The sequence below is a fragment of the Coturnix japonica genome, chromosome 6 (genome assembly GCF_001577835.2).
Source record: "Coturnix japonica isolate 7356 chromosome 6, Coturnix japonica 2.1, whole genome shotgun sequence".
In the NCBI taxonomy this organism is placed as follows: Eukaryota; Metazoa; Chordata; class Aves; order Galliformes; family Phasianidae; genus Coturnix; species Coturnix japonica.
Genome location: NC_029521.1, coordinates 31,109,242 through 31,129,556, shown reverse-complemented (window position 1 = coordinate 31,129,556; position 20,315 = coordinate 31,109,242). Strand labels below are relative to the sequence as shown.

The window sequence follows — 20,315 nt, the reverse complement described above, 5'->3', positions numbered from 1 at the left end:
CAGCACAGGACAGCAGCAAGCCAAGTATCAGCACCCTACAGACACATGGATGGCACAGGAGGCAGCTGGGGACAGCCAAGGCCACAGGGCAGCACAGCCACAGCACCCCACCATCACTGCCTCCCCCGGGAACAGAGTGGGCACACGGACACGGGCACACGGACACGGGCACACGGACACGGGCACACGGGCAACTCCTCTGTGTTTAATTGATGGATCTTTCTTCTCTAACCTACAGAGCTGAACTGAAGGCAACACACAGAGTCTGCACCTCCAAAGTCATCCAAAAGAATTTTATTTTCCCAGTTTTTTGCAGTCCTGTTCCATATTTAACAGTCCTCCTTCCCTTTTAGCTTTTCATACAAAGTATTTCCCATAGTTACACAACATTTACTCTTAAAAACAGCCAGGGGTTAATAAAACCAAGTAGAATAAGTTATTTATTAACTAACTGGACTCCTAGTTAGCAACCAGGGTACACAGGCTGTTAGACACCTACGTGATGCCTCCATTTCCAACTAACAGTTACTTATGAACACTCAGGCACACCAGGACCGGCTGGCTGTGCCATCCAGGTCTGTCTGCTGATATCTCAGAGATCACCACCTTGGCATCAAAGCAGGAATCTTGAGCTGCCTCCCAGATTCCATAGCAATACAGCAGTTTCCTTGAACTGCTTTCTTTAGGGCCAAGGAGATCCCTGTCCCACTGCCAGGCCCTGCCCACCATATGCAGGACATCTGCTTTCCCTCTTTAGGCAGGCAGTGCCCATGACAGGGCATGCTGCAGTGGGTCACAGGACACCCATCTTCATTTTTAACTATAACCCACCAAAGAACCTCAGAAGATACCTCGAGTTGTTGGATTATATTGAAACACACAAGTTTTCATCCAATTCTCCTGTTTCCAGTCCTCAATTACTAGAAGACCTTTATTCTGTGGAATGGTTGTTGTATTTATACCGAGTAAAGCGCAAAAAATGGGAAGTGATGCAGCTGAGACCACACCTGAAGGCTGAAGGTGATGGGAACTGCAGCCCTTCTTGATCAGCCCTCTCATCATCAGCATGGAAAGCAGCAGAATAAAACAGAGCCAACAGCAGCAGCCCCACACTAGAAATCAGAACATGATGACAAGAAAGCCTCAGCAGGCTCAGGAAAATTAGGATATCATTATAAAGCAATTAATTTCCCCTTAGAGAAGTATCTTGGTTATTTCTAGCTCCTTCATTACAGCAGGCTTCAAGGAGTCCTTCAGGATCCATCTCACATCTTCGCTGCCTGCTGACCATTAGTGCTGTGCCAGGGTGCAGAGCCGTGCTCTGGGTCACTGCAGCTCCTGCAGCTGGGGCAGTTCATTCCTAGGGCTCCCTCTGAACCAACACAACACTACTCCCATAGCTTTCTCCAGACACATCCTTTGTGTGCAGTTTTACAGTCAGAAAAAGAACGTGAGTGAGCAACACAGAGCAAAATCCCGGCCCAGGCTCCATGACTGCCCAGACATGACTTCCCATTAGCAGCATTCCTTCCACCACTCAGCCCTGCCTCGTGCTGATCTGCTCACAGAGGTGGAGATGCAGCTAACTGGCTCCCAGGTGGCAGCGCCTTCCTCAGCACTGAGATGCAAAACCAGGATGCTCCAAGGCCCATAGGAAAAGCTGCTGTGGCTCCAGAGAGTTCCAGCACAGTCACCTCGCTTTCACAGAGGGAGGAGCAGCTCCTCTGCCTTGCAGCACTAGAACAGTGCTAAGCACAGCCTTTTAATTGCATTCCTTGGAATTAAGTATGTAGACAATGTATAACAGTTTCTTATATCTCTGTTAATGTTTAACTGAAAATTTCACTTTCATTCTTTGTTTTTGTTGCAGGCTTTCCCTTAAGAGCTGGTAGGAACCTCTGAGGGCCATCTAGTCCAACTCCCCTCAATTTACTGTGCAGATGAGATGACTGACATAAAGGAATAAATGGTGCAGCACAGCTCATACAACCTCAACTTTATTCTGCAGTTCAGTTCTGTTTCTCAAGCAATCTGTTACAACATGATGGGAGGAGTGTACAGAAGCAGATTCTCCTAACCTAAATATGGACAGATTCCTAGCACATACATAGAATTAGTCACGAGTGCTTAGCTAAGGGCTGATAGAAATGGTCCTCAGAGGAGCAACTTGATCTAACCAATCTGAATTCCAATTATCAACTGCAAATTCACCCCCACAAAAGGAGAGGTGTGCCCATATACATAGAAAAAAAGCCCACAAAGAACTGAAGCTGTTGGCCCTGACTGAGCTCTGAAAGCAGCACGTGGCTGTAAAGCAATGAATTCCAGTGCTGCCAGCAGTCAGCTGTGTTAGGGCAGACTCCCATCCCAGCAGTGGGATCCAGGTGATCCTGAAGGTCCTGCAGTTGCAGAACAGAAGGGCACTGTTAAACACAGCTGCCTGCAGAACAGAGCTCCAAAGAAGAAAAGCAGTATTGTTCTTACACTGACCAAACCTCGACCATACTGTGAATATACCGGCAAATACTTATCAACACAAGTGCAATGAAGTCACTGACTCCACACCTGCTGGAGCTATGGAAACATGCCACTATATTTTCACTTCACTTTCAACAGGCTCTCAAATACAAAAAATCCATTCCTTCCTATACGTTGTTTATGAAAAGATGCAGATTGTTTCCACTTGACACTGGAAGGAGCACAGCTTCTGTTTTCTCTGAACAAACTCCCACAGTGAGACACACTCCAGCCTTTAATGGGTGTTCAGTCCTGAGAACTGATCTGAACACAAAGGCAACTGACCCTTCCCAGACATGCTTCTATGACTTGCTGTATAGTTGGAATAACACAAGGGTATAGTTGTAATTATAGAGTGAATAGGTAGCCAGAGGGTATCTAAGGAAAGACTCGCCATTGCTGAGGCTCACAGTCAAGACGGATGCTCACCAATCTGCTTTTGGCTCCTCCACTTTTCCAGCTGCTAAAACACAGTTAGGAAAAGCTAATAATACTTCATTTTCTAAAAATTACTTTGCCATCTAAGGAAGAGCTGCGGTTACCACAGAGACATTCCCATGCAGCTCCCCTGGGAGGGAAACCGGTCTGAGTAACTGAGACGAGCAGAGAGGCGCTGTGAGGGATTGCATAGTGAGGATGGGGCCTTCACCACAGAGCTCCCACCCCTCGCACTTCTGGAGCTGCCCATCGCTGCCAGGAGATGCCTCAGGGCTCATCCATGCAGGGACATGGAGACCACCCCACTGCTCACAGCCCCCAGCCCTTCCCTCCTACCCCACAGCTCCTCCAACCTCAGCACAGTCTACTTCATAATACTCCATAAAGCATTATTAGTGCTGGTACGTTAATACCTGACCTTCCTTACAAGCAGTTAATCCTGAGAGACAAGTCCACAATTACAGAACCCATTTGATTTCTTACCCCACTGTTACAGCAATTTCATAGAACCACCAAGGCTGGAAAAGACCCACAGGATCCCCCAGTGCAACCACCCACTCACTAATAGTTCTCACTAAAGCACGTCCCTCAACACAACGCCCACGTTTCCAAAAGGCAGCAATACTGCTGACAGACAGGGACAACAATGCAGAACCAATGCAACAGGCTCTGTTCCCTGAACACAACAACCTGTATAGAACTTCTCCAGAGTTCAAAGCAGAAAACATCACGGGTACATTTCTGAAAGAGCTGTCCTGTTTCAGCACAGGGTTTGAAAACTGCAGTCCTATTCCCTAATGATAAGCAAACAGCAGGGAAAACACTAAGAAAACTGGTACAGTGTAAGAACTTGGACATTCAAAATAAGAAGGTACTTAAGCAAAATGAAAATAAACAAACAAAAATTATCACTGAAAAAAGCCCCACAAAAACATTTATGATTAATGTATTCCCTGAACAGCTTTAACAGAAAGACTTGCAGTTCAGCTCTCAGGAACTGATATCAAAACACCACATCAGAAGTAGGCGACAATGGTTTGGAAATAACAAACCATCTGATTTTCAGTATACAAAGCAGGTGAATATAAAGTCAAACACCCTCTCCTCCACTCAGGGACCCTGACAGTTAAGCACGTGTATCTAACATCTCACCTCTCCGCACTTCCTCAGAGGCATCTGTAATGTGCCAAAACGCACAGCAAAAACAGCAGAGCAGCAAGGGTCTATGCTGCAGTGAGTGAAGATTTACTCAAATACAACAGCTGTGGGCACAGCAATAAAGGAGCTGCTCACCTTTGGAAGGCTTCAGGTATACAGGGACCTCCAATAAGATGCCCCCACCTCCACTGCCAGCCCTTATGTGAGGTCTAGAAGGGGAGGATCCCAGCTCCATCCATCCAGTCACTCAGCTGCATTGCTCACACCTGAGCTCCCCTGGGCTGGCCCGGCCTTCCACCAGGTGCTCCATCACTGCTTCAGGCCATGAATTTGCATTTCCACTATGACAGCCTTCGTCTGAGCTCTGAGCTTCAGAGAAAGAAAAACATTATCTCCATTTACCGGGCCTAGTTTTAAAAGACGCCCTAAATTCATAAGACTTTTAATTAGCAAAGTTTTAAGGAGGTAATCGATAACAACAGAGGTCATTTTAATAAATTCTCCTAGCACAAAAAGCACAGTTGACATTTTCTTGCCTAAACAAAATAACATTAATACAGAAACACAATTTTATGAATTCCTGATAGGTCTACTGATAATATAATTGCATATCCCGTGCATAGCAAAAAGGGGAGTTTTTCTCTTGCATTTAAAAAGCCAATGGTAACAAACACTGAACACAGGAGGGAGAAGCACAACTGATATTTTCAAGGCAGGTCACACCTGCTGGTGCATTTATTGCAACACGCCTGCTTTGCATGGAAGAACAGCCAATACAATTACACAGGGTACTGTCTCAAGTGTTCTTTCTTTACTGGGTTTCCAAATGGTTTGCATGCTGCCCACAGCAACATCATTTATCTCGAAAGGCAAAAGCCAAGATTCCTGAAATGGAGCTCTAGAACCATTCATTTAAATGCATCCTTAACAGAAATCTTCAAGTTCATCTATCATTTGGTTTCATCTATAATAGTTAGAATATGATGCAACAGGTTCCATATTCCTGCAGACTCCACAAACCCAGCAGCTCCGTTTCAGTTAAGATTCTCAATCTTCAATAATTTAAACTCCTATTTTTAGCATTTCTCATTCTCCTCGCTACACACAAAACTTCTGTGACAGCTTCCACAGGTTCAAAAGGGAACAGCCAGGCTATGCTGAATTTCACCCGCATCCTTACAGACTGGCAGTAGAAGCGTTAATAAATTAAATATTCCTATTCACAGCAGATCAGTTGTTGAGAAAAAACAGACACGAAGGAAGCTGGAAGTATCATCACCATCCTGGGCTCCTGCAATGTCTGGAAATTAATCACATGAGATAAGAACTAAGATGATCAAACAAAGAAATTCATGTGCTTTGCTACAGAAAAAGGGGAAACAACGCTGAAGAGCTTCACAAGGGCTATGTGCTGCCAAATGTGAACACAAGTTTAACCCAGAACTTGTGAATAAAACATGTTGGCCAGGTATCTGAGAAAGCGGTATGTCTCCAATATCAGGAATGTCTCGTAGGACAAGTCCAATTCACTCTTCACTTTGTCAGCAACAAGGAAGGCTTCTCAGCGCTTTCTCTTGCCTGTGAGCTTGTAAAGAGCCATCGAGCTACTTATCTATTGGCCTCGCGGGTGTTCTTGGGAATGTTCTGACCCCACCTCCCCTGCAGTCACTGGTACTTCCTATCGCAGAGACCTGCGTCCTAGGATGAACTGGAAATGCAGCCCTGGACAGCCCACCAGACCTGCTCTGATCCACCCATTCTGACTATTCTAAGAAGAAATAAGAAGTTCTCTACAAATTAAGACTTCCTCATATCTGGAAAGAAAGACAGAAAGGGGAAAGAAGAATGATAAAAATAACAGACATGACATCATTTCCAAATTGCTGGGAAGAAGAAATGACCTTCAGCTGAAAGAGCTTGTTTTCTACCCATAAAAACTGTACAAGGAGAAGTAGGCCTCAGAAACATGCCACATACCCACCTATCCCCTACACTGCTATGCAGAGATTTGTCCAGCAGAATGTCAGCAGAGCACTCATCTCCCCTCATAATCCATATATTTTATGAGCAGGAAAAGGGTAAAAATCCCAGGAAAACACATAACATGATCTCTGGAGGTCCCTTCCAACCCCTGTGATTCTGTATTTCTCTCTGCTCAGAGGGATCTTACAGCAGGCCCGTAAAGGGATGTGATCAGATTTCTGAGTTGAAGATCTGACTGCAACTCTATGCATCCCATCTGACAATATGCGGGTCATGTATTTATATCAACTGAAAACGGTGTCACAAACACAAATGGATGGTTTATTTCTTTCTTTATCTGAGGGGGTGGGCTGCGGGTTGGACGTGCCTGATCTACTGTGTTAACAGACACTGCATCCTGCCACTTAACGTGCAACTTGCTGTTAGTCTGTGACATCTCAGCTTTATCTACTATATAAAATTGTAGCTAATATTTATCTCAAACATACACACATACCCCCATACAAAACGTGAAGCAATGAGTGGTAAGCTGGCCTACTCTCACGTTTTTGCTAAATTATGATAACAGCCTTGGCCTGAAGATAGGCTGCATCCAGCCTATATACAATCACAGAACTATTTAGGTTAAAAGGATCCTTAACATCCCTCAGCTCCACCATCACCCAACCTAAGCCCACCACTAAACCATGTCCCCAAGCACCACTTCCACACAGCTCAATGTGGGCTCCGCTGCTGCCCTGGGCAGCACAGCCCAGTGCACATCCACTCTGTACACAACAATATTCAGACATCCAAAAATCCTGTGGTGTGACCTCAGGCCATTTCCTCATGGCACGCCACAACACCTGATGAAGACAAACAAAATACAGCAAGGATACCGCACCACTAACTTTACATCGGTGCACAGTTCTTCACAAGTTGTCCCCAGTCCACTAAAGCTTGCGTTCACTATTAAGCTGAAGTCATAGAATCACAGAATGGCCTGGGTTGAAAAGAACCACAGTGACCACCCAGTTCCAACCCCCTCCTATGTGCAGTGCTGCCAGCCAGTCACATCTTTACCTGTATGACCCACTGAAAAGACTTATTATTTGTAAAAACACTATGAATGGTATCCAAATTTCATTACATCTTTAAAGAAGCTCACATGGAGTATAGGAAAGGAATGGCAATGTTCTGAACACACATGGCAAGTCCCTTACAACCAGAAACCACATCATGATTCTTTTCACAAGTCTCTCTACAGTGACCAATAAGCTTCCAGATGAAGAAGTCATTCTTCAGGGAGTATCTAAAAAAGGCATATTAATGGCTAACAAATACAAGTCAAAACTATAAAGGATTTACTAAGCATAACTGTTAAAGCTTTGCATGTCTGCTTTGATTATGTTTGACATAGTTTCCATATGGAAACTTACACTGAGTTTCATCAAGAGCTTTACTTTGTTTAAAATATGCAGTCATGTCATCCAATAAATATTTGCAGATATAGGAGAACATCACCTGTGAGGCTATAGTAAGGGGGTAAAAATTCACACAAAGATTCTCCCAAACACTTGCAGCTCTCTTCCGGAATAATACATTTCTTCTCATTCTTCATCCCAGTTTTGAGCTGTCTCTGAAAATAACTATTTTTGGTTCACTATTTAGATTTGTGGAAAACGCTTTTTGTTTCACTCAGACTGAAAATACAGCGGGTCAGCTGAAGTTACGTGCCTTTAGCTTACAAAATCTCCCATCAGAACACATTAATTGACAAACTACTGTTGCAGGTAATGGCTTACACAGTAACCAGACAGGTTACAAATCCACAAGCTTCTACCCTCGTATCACAGCCTTACATTGTACATTGTCCCACAGCACCTGTGGTATTTAATGATACCCAGTAAATCACGTAAGAAATGGAAGCAACTGCATTAATCCTTTTCAACTGTTCCACAGAAAAGTATCCCTGCATATTCATGTCACACCTTCAAGCCATGGAGCTGGGCAGAGCCGCTTAAGATTTAGGGATGACCTAAACCTAAATACTACACAAACACACATGTAGTCACACAGAATTTGCCCAAGTCATTACATCCAATGATCCTTCCACCTGTATTTTCAGAAACTCTGCAATCTGCTTCTCTCCCCTGCCCTGACCTCTGGATGGATCCGTGTTGAATACGGTAAGATTTGGTACTTTGAAAACACTGAATAGCATCGAGGAACAATGAAGATGTACAAATCAAGGAACCAAACACTCTAATGTTTTTACTTGCTAAATGAATGGATGTGATAAAGTTCACTTTCTGCCCTGGCAGGAAGGATCAAGTTCAATATAAATGCTATTCACATTGCACCAACATAAATAATACAAGTCAGATAAAAGAAAGGAAGATAACCACATGTGGAATTTGTACTCTTCAGCTATTTGCAAAGTTCAAAAAAATTAGGAGAATATTAACATTAGTTTAAGGAATGTCTTAAAATAACCCACTCTGTTTTAAAAGCCTGGGGGGGAACTGATTCCCAGATATGCTACCCAGAAATATTGTGCCACTGGTGAGGTTAGCAGGTACTTGGTTCAGTTCCACAGGCCTGTTGTCATTTGCACATCAGCTCCAGTGCTCCACAACAGCACCTGCTGCTGACAGATGGGACTGTCCAGAGGATGGAGAACACATCCCAAAGAACTTTCAGCTAAACAAAGCAGTGAAGCCCAGGTAGAACAGAAATAGTTAAAAACCTTTTGCTGCTTTTTAAGGCTAAATCCGCCGCTAGCACCATGTATGCAGAACACTCAGAGGAACAAACAAGATGCTGCAATAAATTCCAGTGAAAGTCTGAAGCACTGTAAAATGAAAGCAGGCCTTTTTTTGTGCCTGCAATTTATCACAGTGATCAGCAAATCTCTCCCAAATAAGGCAGTCAGGACAGAGGCCATTTCAGACAGCTGCATTTACATCTGTACGAGCGCGCCTGCTGAGCTGCGGAATTACTTAACAAGTATTACAGTATTTAATGCTATTAACTAGAAACACCCACATGGCCATTTCCAGACTCCCACAAACAGCACTGGCTTCCTGCAAACCAGCATTAGGCATCTTTAATGTGGACATCCCTAATGCTGCAGCACAGGAGGTGGGAGGCATCATGTTGGAGAAGCCCATCAAAGCAAAGAAGGGAACCAGGGTTTGTGGTGCTGGTGTGGCTGGAGGGCACCTCACTGATGCGCCGCCATTCACTGAAGAAACTCTGTATCTTCTCAGTTATATTATGGAAGCAAAACAACTGGTTACTAAAATAACAAACACGGCCAAAAGTGTAGAACAGACTCTACAAATACAAAACAAATATTCCAAGGACAAGACACCTACGGTTCCTATGGCTCTGCTAACTGAGCACACAGCAATTACTTGTCAGGTACAGAGGAAATTTAAATGCATTTTGTTAGTGCCACATTTGTTGGCATTTGCTTTGCATTTTTCCACTAAATAAACAGTTAATTGTGCTCCAGGTTCTGGACCAGGCAACACATTTATGCCCACTTTATCAGCACGCTGTTTTCCCTGCAGTGAAACTGTGTCCTCCCAGGAGACACCACCATTTATTCCTGCAAACTGGACTTACACCAGGCTTGCAGATGTCTCCATGAGCTCCAATAATCACAAATACTAAGCACTGCTCCCACTTTAGGTTTCTAAATGGCTGGGAGGTCTTACAGCAACCCTCAGAAACAGTCCCATAACACAGCTGCACATCAGCCAATCTCAGAAAAGAGACAAGGTGCACGAGGAGAAGTTCACCATCACAACTGGAAAATAGAGCCGTGTTTCTAAGCTCCAGAAATAACCAACACTGGTCACTGATGGATTCGGCCAAGACACGACAGGAAGCATGAAATTCTGCTGCCCAGTCCTTTGGTGAAGCTCAGCACAAGTGCAATGCTGCCGATGCAATACCTTCCACTACCAAAATGCAATAAGAGACTGAAGTTGGATGTAAGCGCACAGAGCAGCACCAGCTTCAGAACTATTTCTGCAGATCTCTTTCAGACCATCCACATCATACACCCGCTATTAACACCCCCCACACTGACAGGAAAGCAACAAGATGCAGTTCAGAGAAAGCTTTTGAAACTGCAGCAAGGGTGAAGCTGCAAGCCTTATTTCAACAGCTCCATCCCACTGTCTGAGCAGACAAACCATACAGGCTCTGTATGTATCTTTATGACTTCCCAGCTCTTACTTCGTTTCATGTTTTTCAGAAGTCAATTTCCCTGCAGATCACTTGGTTCGTGGATGTTTAGAAGAAAGTTGTTTTAGGCTGATAAAGTCACCCTGGTACCATCCCAGAGTTAAAAAGCATAGATATGATTTCCTCACACATTCATTCAGCTTGTCTTCCACCTTCCCAGGAAGCCCCAGGTCAAGCAGCCCCAGCTGCTGGTCCTCACACATGCTGTGCATTCCAACTATACTGCATAATTACTGTAAATACAAATAGCAGCTGTCTAGTTCACATTATGAAACAACTGAAAAGATACAGAAGATGAATATTCATTTTTAAATATTTTTCCACACTGTGACCACATCTCCAGATTCTCAATTAGTTTGTCTCTGATCCAGTCATGCTTTAAGTGACAGTTACACTGAAAAGCACAGCAGTGAAAGAGCCACTCTGCTCCCTGATCCCTTCCCATCACACACCTTCATTGTCACTTGGTTTTGGGAAGAGCTCCATGCTCATCAGCTGTCAGTCAGCCCTGCACATCCACTGCTCTCACCCTCTCAGTCACCTACAATGACATTCTGGCTGCAGTGCTTCATCACCTCTTCAAGCAAACAAAAACCAAATCAGAACTGAAAGGCGGACTCAGAGGGTTCAGGTTTAGCACAAAGCATAAGAAGCCTTAAAAAAAATCTAAGCTGACCAAGCAGTGTGTTCTTCCTGAAGTTTGCAGGGAAGTAGGGCAGCCTTTGTCTTCAAGTACATGGATTCCAGCCTTCAGACTAACATCACCCTGCAAAGCATTTGGATAAGGTCTATGGGCTCCATCAGCTGTACTTTTGAGAACCACGCCGGACAGACATTTAGCAAGGGAAGCACACCAGCATCACTGGACTCCACAAGTTTGTGCAGAGCATGATTTAAACAGCCCAGACATTTGGCTGCTTGCAATGCCAAACTCCATTAACATGCAGGCGAAGGCAGCCCTGCCAGGCCCCTACTCTGGCTGCAGGCTGGGTAGTGTTGGGACAGAAAAGACTTCCACATTTCTATAGGCACACAAGTCTTCTACAGGGATACAAGTCTCACATCCCAGAATGGGAGGGAGAAAATGGGATATAAACATTCTGTAGGAATAGTGGGGTTTTGGAAATTAGAGAGAGGGAAAGAAAAAACAAATCTATCAAGGAAAACTTCATGAGGAATTTGAGCCCATTTTTCATACCTTTGCTCACCCCACTGCAAACTAAATGAACACAGTGAACAAAAATTGAAATCTGGACGTGTGTTATTTCAGTTGAGCCTTAACAACAAGCATAAATATACAAGGATTTTTTCAGCTGCCATGTCTTGCCAATTGTGTGGGTGGAATACAAGATAGGTTTGCAAAGAAACCATTACAGATGAAGCTGCATCACTGCTCAGCAGCCACTAAAACAAAGCACCCAACCAGACAGACAGCAAGCAAGGGCTGAGGCACATCCCAGACTGCACCAGAAACACAGAACAAGCCAAAGTTAATGACTTGCACTGCTCTCCCTGCAGAGATAAGTTCTCCTGTGACCAGGAACCAGGAACCTGTTTCGCTCACAGAGATAGGGGCTGATCTCAAGCACAAGGATCCGTGCTTTCTAGAAAAGCGTCACTGGAGACACGTGAAGCCCAGCCAAGCCATGGAGGCGTGACAAGAAAGAACAGCCCTGCAGGAAAGGAGATGAAGAACCAGGAAACTGGTACGGCCATAACAGACAAGCAGATAAAAAGGCAATGACGATCTGCCACAAAAAGATGAACTAAGAAGCAGGCGGTCTTCCACCAGTGATGGAAAGCAACAGCGGGTGGCTCTGACAGCAGCAAAACAAGAGGGGAAAAAAAGGAATTAAAAAAAAGAAAAGTGAGCTCCTATGGCAGAGTCAGACTGGGTCAGTCTGGTTGAGTTGGGAGGGACCCCCAGGGACCCACTGCCCAAGGTTCTCCCAGGGCAGGTTCTTGTTCCACCACGTTCAGATGGCTTTGGAAGACCTCCAAGGAGGAAGACAATTTGCATAGCAGAATGATATTTCCTTACTGCTCCAAATATTAAAAACAAACAAGCAAAAAGGTTTATTGGGTTGTTGTTTTCTTTAACCTGCTTAATGGTTTTCACACACAAGTTAGAAGTATGTATATGCAATTTGCTTGGCAAAAGTCCGCCCTGTGAGCAACCCACACAAGTGAGTCTTGCACCAGAACTCAGTACTCAGTCAAGGACACCCCTTCCCCTGGCGTACCAGCCCTGCCATTGTGAGACACAGAGCCCAGTTTCCATACAAGAACTGCAGAACTGAAGACGACAATGGTGTTGGCAGCCCATGAGAACAAACGGACCTTCACAGCGCTGGCTCCTATAAATTACATTAAAGATCTTTGTTGAGATCAAGTGAAAGGTGCAGCAGCCACAAACTGCACATAATTTAGTACTTAGTAAGGAAAGCCAGAGAAAGGTTCTGCTGCATTTTTCTTCCTAAAAACTGTTATCTCACAAAACAAATGAGAATCGGCTGCAGAGCCCCGCAGTCAGCCAAGCCTGGATAAAGTCTGTTGTTTCAGCCCAGAAAAACAACAGTGCCAGTCTGTGCAAACAGGCTGGCTGTAGGTGTCCAGTGGATTTTGGGTCACATCCAACCCTCCCAAGCAAGCGGGTTTGTCACATACAGCCTCACGCAGTTCTTTACTAGACCGTGTGTCTGGAAACATTTGAAGTTTAAAACAAAACAAACAAACAAGTTCTTCCATTTCTTCCTCCAGTAAAAAAAAAAGTGATAGTAATTCTAGACAGACATTTTTTACTATGGACATCTTCTCAAAGAACACTTTAAATGGTGAAGTTGTGGACACAAACAGCCCATGTGCTTATCAGTAAGAACCCTGCTTGTGCAAATCCTCCACAGCAACTTACAATGAGAGCCGCAGTCCCAACATCACACACAGAGGTCTTTGCTGTCCTGTCAGCACTATGGTAAGTTGCAATTCTTTCCCTAAGTAAACAATACTGAAGTAATGCAGGTATAGTTTGATGCTGGCTGGTGGTACTCAATGAATACAGAATTCCCTCAGGTCACTTTGAACTATTTCTTTTAATGCTTGGTCAACACATAAGCACTGCCAGAAGAAGTTCATCGTGCATTTCTGAGACATTCCTATGGGAAAAGGAGTTTTGCTTTTCCCACTGGGACTGGAAAAGCCTCTAAAATTAGAGCCTGCCACATCACCAATGCAAAATACCCAACAGCGCTCTCCCACAGGCTCACTTGGGAGACTCGACTGAAAGAATCCAGAATTACCTGGCGCTCCCAAAGCTGCCCGCTGCTCATTGCGCATCTCCTGCAGCTCTCAGAGCACTAACAGCACGGCTCGGGAGAACTCAACCCACTGCCTTGCCAATATTCAAAGGCAACACAAATTTCTGTTCAAGAATGTAATGGGAAGTGAAAAAAGCAAGCAGAGAACAAGCAGAGACAGCTCCACCTCACGCACCGTACAAACCATGTTCAGATACAGCACGTTCCCTGTGACCAGCCTGCCCTGAGGTGTCAGCAAAGACTCCCAAGAATGCCTGAACCTTCAAGAAAGAGGCGACACTACTCACTGTTCTACAGCAGCCTCTGTAACCTCATAACAGTCAGACTGAGGCAGAACATCCTTCCCAGCTTTTACTCCTGCGGCTCTTCAGATTTATTTATTTTTAAGCCTATTTGAAGAGCTAACTTTGACTTCATTTGCGCTTGCATAAGCCACAGAAACCTCTTACTAAACAGGAGGTTCATACAGCTTGTGTTAACTGATCCTTTGTTTAGCCAAGAACTTGTGCAGCAATAAAACGCGATACATGCCCATACAAGCTGTGTTGAAATCAACATGTGATGCTTCTCTGCCTTCCTTCAAATAAGTGGGAAAGAATCTTCACCCTGGGTCTTGTCCAGGAGCCAGGTGTTCCCCTGCTCCCACAGAGCCACACTGGAGCCCAAACTTCAGAGAGGAAATCACGGCACCCCAGCTCGCAGCCAGGGGCCGGGTGCTGCGCATGCAGCTGGTGCTATGAGGGTGCTCGTGGCTGAATGCAAAGAGAGCCCCAGCTCCTGCAGACCCACTGCCCAACAGCAGCTGCAAAATACTGCCTGCCTGGAGGCAGAAGTGGAAGCCCTTGCTACAAGTGCTTCTGAAGAACTGATGAGATCCAGGCAATTCCAGAAATGCTTCTCCGTAACACTCACACAAGTGCTTTGAATTCTGTCAATCACCAGCGTCCCCACATGATCCGCAGCAACAGGTTCTGCCATTTACTGCTCTCCTGGTTCCCAGCTTGTGCTTCGTTCAATGCCTCACAGCCCATGCTACAGAGATGCCTGAACAGCCTAAATCCAGCACCAGTTAGCACACCACACTGCTACGTCACAGAAAGGAGACCTGCATGGTTCCTATACACGCATCAGCAAACCACTGCACTTTCTTCATGTTAATGGTGGGTCTCTGAGGACTGAATGACCGCAGGGTGGTCTGAGGGCTCTGCTCTGAGCTGGGGTTTGCAGGTGGGACACTGCTCCGGGCCCACTGTCCCCAGGGCCAGCAACGTGCATCAGGAGATCAGGTCGCTCTGGCCACGTTCATCCCTGCTGCACGGTACAGCACCTGTCCTCAGGGGTAACAAACAACACATCCAGTGCAAGCAGCTTCGCTTTCCAGGTGGAATCACTGCGGAGAACAGGCGGCTCTTCTCAGAGACACCCACACTTAAATGAGCAGCAAGGTGAGAGTTATATGGGAGAGGCAAGTACACACAGGGGGAAAAGCCACTGGAGGTGATGAGAGAATACATTGCAGGAGGTGGGAGATGTGAGCAGCGTGATGAAACAAATGACAGGAAAGGAGAAAAAAAAGTGAATAAATGGCAAATCAGCCCTTTAGAAAAAACACGAGATCTGAGGGCTTGGCTGGTGCTCTGCGTGGAAGTGCCTTTGAAGCCAAATTCTGTGGTGAGAAAAATAATGATGAGGACTTTGAAAAAAGCAACAGAACCTTTGAAATATCACCTTCATGAGCATGAGAGTACAAACTGATACACTAACAGAGCACACACAGAGCACCCTGCTGTGCTATCCCACTCCTGACATGTAGTTCTGCAGTTAAATGCTCTAGAAGCTGAATCTACCTGATTATCTATCCTGATATGTCAGCAGTGCATAGAAACCCAGCGAGCAGCGGGCTGCCCACCCCACCCCACCACAGCAACAGAAAGCTACAGTCATATAACGCACGTTGTATTAATTCCTCCTGCAAACAAGTGTTCTTGCTGCTAATCATCACTTGATCACAATGAAAGGAAAGATGGCCTGCAAGATAATCTTTGAATTTCCTGCTCAAGGGAGGCGAACACTTTGCAGACTCCTAATGAAAACCCACTTGCTTGGAGGACTGTAAAAAGTCTACGTCACAGCATCTTTTCTTTTTAGCAGACAAGGAAAATGTTACTTTAAACATACAACTCTGGTGGAGAAAAAAAAACAATCTCTGCTGTCCGTGCATTGCTCCAACCTTCTCCAGCAATTACAAACAACCTTTTAAGTGTCAGATGCATGTGAATGCACACTGACACATCACTTTGCTGCACAGCTGCATGTGTTCCTGCAGCTCCTTCACACCTGAAGTAGAACCCGTCCTGCTCCACACCTCACCCGCACATTGCAGAGCAGCAACGCAGTGACCTCCTGCACAGCACCGGGATGCAGGGACACGGCTGAGCTGGAGCAACCAAGTGCTGCACGCTGGGACGCCAGCACCAGAGCACACATCTCTTGTGTTTGTCACTACCACCTACAGACGGTGTGAGCTGCAAGCTACAAACTGGTGCCACATCTCCCAGGCTCTATTTCTGCTTTCCCAGAGCAGGGCCATAAGCAGGTTCACAATATTGCTGCATATCTGGAAAAGCCGCCTTCTGTGGCAAGGCTCAGCACGGACATTACTGAGAAAAGCATTTATCTGGGATTCTGCCATAGAAAGGCAAACAAACTGAAGTTTGTTTGATCAGTGGTGTGCACGCAAAACTGACAGCAATAAAACCAACAATCACAATGAATCACGCATGGTCTTCTGCTCAATAGAGGACCTTTGACTTGAAGTGAAGAAGGTGCTTTAACTTGCAGCGCTCTGGTACTGATACCTGCTTGGAAATCCAAACCTGAATAATACATTTTCCATCCTAATGCATTTGAAATATTCCACAGAATTCAGGAAAGTCTTCCTGGAGGGACAATCAAAACAAACAATAGATAAAATACAAGAAAACATCAAAGCCACCACCTTTATCACTTAATACCAGTAACATCCATGGGTACCTAACATCATAACAGAACGGCCATGGAGCAGCAGGGATCGCAGCACTCCAGCTGTGTGGGGTCACTCAGTGCCCTGCATTAGAAAGGAGGGACTCAGCACAACCACTTGGTCTCACTCCAGTCAAGGCAACCTGGGTTAATCCAGGGTATCAGATGAAGACTTCAGTCAGCCCACTGCCAGCAAACAGCAATTCCCCACGCTGCTTTCTCCTCTAATTTAATGAATAAAACTACACCAACAGCTGGGCTGGAGCCTTCACCTTTCCTTGTCATCGTGGCACTTCTTGCCTATGATCATCCTGGGGACCCCATAACTGCGTCCAGGTGGAGACCTGCACATATTGAAGGTACGAAGAGGCAATGCCACTTGTTCAGAAGCCTGACTGACACGGGCTCATAGACTCAGTCTGAATGCAGCACTTTCCAGCCCAAGCAGAAATTGAGGAGCTTATAAGGCTAAGCCTGCTGGATTATTTGAAACCTTTACCATAGAAACCTACACCCAAAGGTTTAGAATGACTTGGATTAATGAAGTCACGTAAACCTGAACTACCACGCTACCAAGGTGCATCTATTTGATCAGCCCCTGCTGCCAGGTGCTCCTGCCTGTGTTGTGTCCTCACCTGCTCAGTGGAGCAAACTGTGCTTCTGAGACAAGAGAAACCGAACTCTGAAGATCACCATCTGCCTCCTCCAACAGAAACAGCCAAGCCTTTATTACATCAGAACATACAGCCACGAGCGCCAATAACTAAATGTGATCATTAAACAAGCAGTGAGGAGGGCTGCTCCAGCACGTGCAGCCCCATAGATGGCTGGTGCACCCACACGGCACAGCGGGCACGGTATGGATCCAACTGTGCTCAGCCCAAGGCTCCTGCCTCAACCGGGGAGAGCAGAGACAGGATAAAGGGGCTAATCATGGCACACACAGTAACATCCCATACAGCGAGGTGCCAAACAGGTTTGTTCTGTGGCCACCAGGCACATGTAAGGGTTAACATGACATCTGGGCAGCACAGATGGAGGAAGCAAAGAAAACAAGGAGAGAAGGAAAAACATAAAGGAAAAATATAAAAGGGGAGGGAAGAAGAGAGAAGAGAAGGGAGGAAAGAAGCAGCAACGACAGGTAACCTGAACTAAGCACCTGCTCCCAGCAGCAGCACTTCTGCTCACAAGCAGGAAGCATCCTGCAACGGGACAAGCACAGCTGACACACCAGGTCCCATCCATGCTCATAGCAGTGACACACACCGCTCTGAAGAACCCCACAGAACCAAGAAACGCTGTGCTAAAGCTTTCACAGTAGGGGAGTAGCGGTGCCTCCCACTGCTTGAGGCTGCCCTAGGGCTGCACACATCATGAGCCAGGAATCCCCAGGCTCTGTAAGTGTATGGCCAGGCCAGGCGTGCAAGACAGCATCCACCCCAGGCAGCCAGTCTGCCAGGAGTACTTTGTTCTGCTGTCAAACACCAGTCCCAGCTGAGGGGCACCTGCACAGCAGGTATCCCAAGCATGAAGCACCCAGCAGCAGCACGCAGCCTGCTTCAGACCAAACAGAGGGCCCCGCAATGGGAAGGGGCTGTCAGGAGAAAGGGAGATGGGAGAACGGGAGCAGGACTACCCAGGGACCCACAGCCCAGGCTGCACCAAGCACACAGACACACTGTAGGACAGGTTCTGATGCACTGTGCAACTTCAGTACCAAGTGAGGGGAGCTGGATTAAATGCATATTGCCAGCTGGAACAGGGAAATGGACCAGAGAATCCCAGTGTAGCTCTATGGCCCCAATGAGGTGGGGCTAACAGGGCACCAGACCCTGCCTGCAGCTGAAGCCCCTCTGGGCTGCAGAGTGACCGCATGATCCCAGCTCACAAAGAGGTGCCCCACATCCCCAGCTCACAATGGGGACCCCAGCAGAACAGGAGGGGACAGCTCGGCCCATTCTCCCCCAGCCGCAGGGGCTGCCAGCAACGTGCCAGGACCCCCAGCCCAGAAGCGGCCCCCTATGGCCGTACCCGCTCCGCTTCCCCTCAGGATGCCAGCAGCACCACGCTGCCTCTAATAAAGGACAGCCCGGAACCCGCCGTGCCACGCCGTGAGATTAATGTCAGCGCTGCGGGTCGGCCCCGTGTCAGTACGTGGCCGGGCACATCGCGGGGCCGCCACACGCGGCCTCGAGGCCACCACGAGCACGGGGCAGATGCTTTGGGAGCGACCCCGGGCGCTGCGGGCAGCTGGACACAGCTCGGCCGTACACAGCGGGACACGGCGGGCAGCGCAGCGCTCCATAGCGCTCCATAGTGCTCTATAGTGCTCCATTGAGCCCCACTGCTCCCCGCTGTGCCCCACGGCAGCGGCACGCCGGGCAGCCCGGACACCGCTCCCAGAGCCCGACCGCCGCCCTGCCCGCTCAGCCCTACAGCACAGCCCCACAGCACAGAGCTCCCCGCTCAGCCCCACAGCTCAGCGCTCCCCGCCGCCCGCTCCCCCGGCGCGCCGCAAACACCCGCGGCTGCAGGGTTCTCTCCCCGGCACAACGCCGCCAACAGCCCGGACAGGAGCGGCCGCGTCCCGGCCCCGGAGCCGGGACCATCCCGCACCGCCCCCGCCCGCCGCCCGCCTCGCTCCGCCCGCACCCCATCCCATCCCATCCCATCCCAACCCATCCCATCCCGCCGCCGTTGCGGGGTCGTGCGGGCGGTGGAGCGGAACCTCCCCCCCATCTCCGGTACTTACGTCGTCAAACAGGGACCCGACGTTGGCCGTCACCAGCAGCACCCCGGCGCCGGCCGCGGCCCCCTTCACCGCCATGGCGCCGGGCGGGCGGGCGGAAGCGCGGAGCGGCGCGTTGGGGAGCCCGGGGGCGGGCACGGGGCGCTGCAGGGCGCGGGGGGAGCCGCGTGCAGCCCGCGGACATCCGCCCCGCACCGCAACGCACCGCAACGGGGCCGGGCCGGGCCGCCCTGCGGCTGTACCGTGCTGCGCTGTGCCGTGCTGCGCTGTGCCGTGCCGGGCTGCGCTGTGCGGGCCGCTCCGCTCGGCGCTCACCCGCTGCTGCCGGGACGGCTCCCGCCGGCGGAGGCTGGCGCCGGGCCGCGGCGCATGGCAGGTCGGCGGGAGGGGCGGGACGGGCCGAGCCGGGATGGGACGGGAATGGGACGGGAATGGGACGGCGATGAGCGCGGCTGCGGCTCCCGGCTCTGCCCGGCGATGGGGGAGGACGGGGGGGAGGCGGGGCCGGGGCTGCGCCCGCGACGTCACAGCGGAGCCGAGCGGCTCTTAAAAGGGCAACGGCGGCCCCGGGAGACCCGGCCCCGGGCTCGGCCTGAGCTCGGCTGAGCGGGGCGAGGGGCGACACGGCGCCACAACGTGCGGCCAGAGATCGGTCAGTTACCGTCAGTTACAGCAACGGCCGCGGAGCAGCAGCGCGGGGCACCGAGGGGCGAAGGGCGGCAGCTCAGCTGGGGCCGGGAGGAACGAACGGGGCGCGGGTGGCCCCGCACAGTGACCCCAGAGAGATCTGAGAGCGGGGAGCTGCGCTGAGAACGACCGAGAAACGGAAACCAGCGCTCGGCACAGCGCAGCTCGCACCGGCCGTACCGTGTGTGTCCCATCATCCATCACTGTGT

General features: G+C 48.4%; 1 protein-coding gene across 4 annotated transcripts in view; it reads right to left on the bottom strand.

Annotated features, from left to right (window-relative positions):
• INPP5A (inositol polyphosphate-5-phosphatase A) overlaps positions 1-19,937 on the bottom strand; it is a 182,254-nt gene extending 162,317 nt beyond the window's left edge. For 3 of the 4 annotated variants that reach the window (XM_015867550.2, XM_015867545.2, XM_015867546.2), the window contains exon 1: positions 19,423-19,937. In XM_015867550.2, the coding sequence (XP_015723036.1) occupies positions 19,423-19,497 (75 nt within the window). In that variant the 5' untranslated portion in view covers positions 19,498-19,937. The remainder of the gene's footprint in view (positions 1-19,422) is intronic. The other variant, XM_015867547.2, reaches the window with a different exon arrangement.
• Positions 19,938-20,315: the final 378 nt, after the last annotated feature.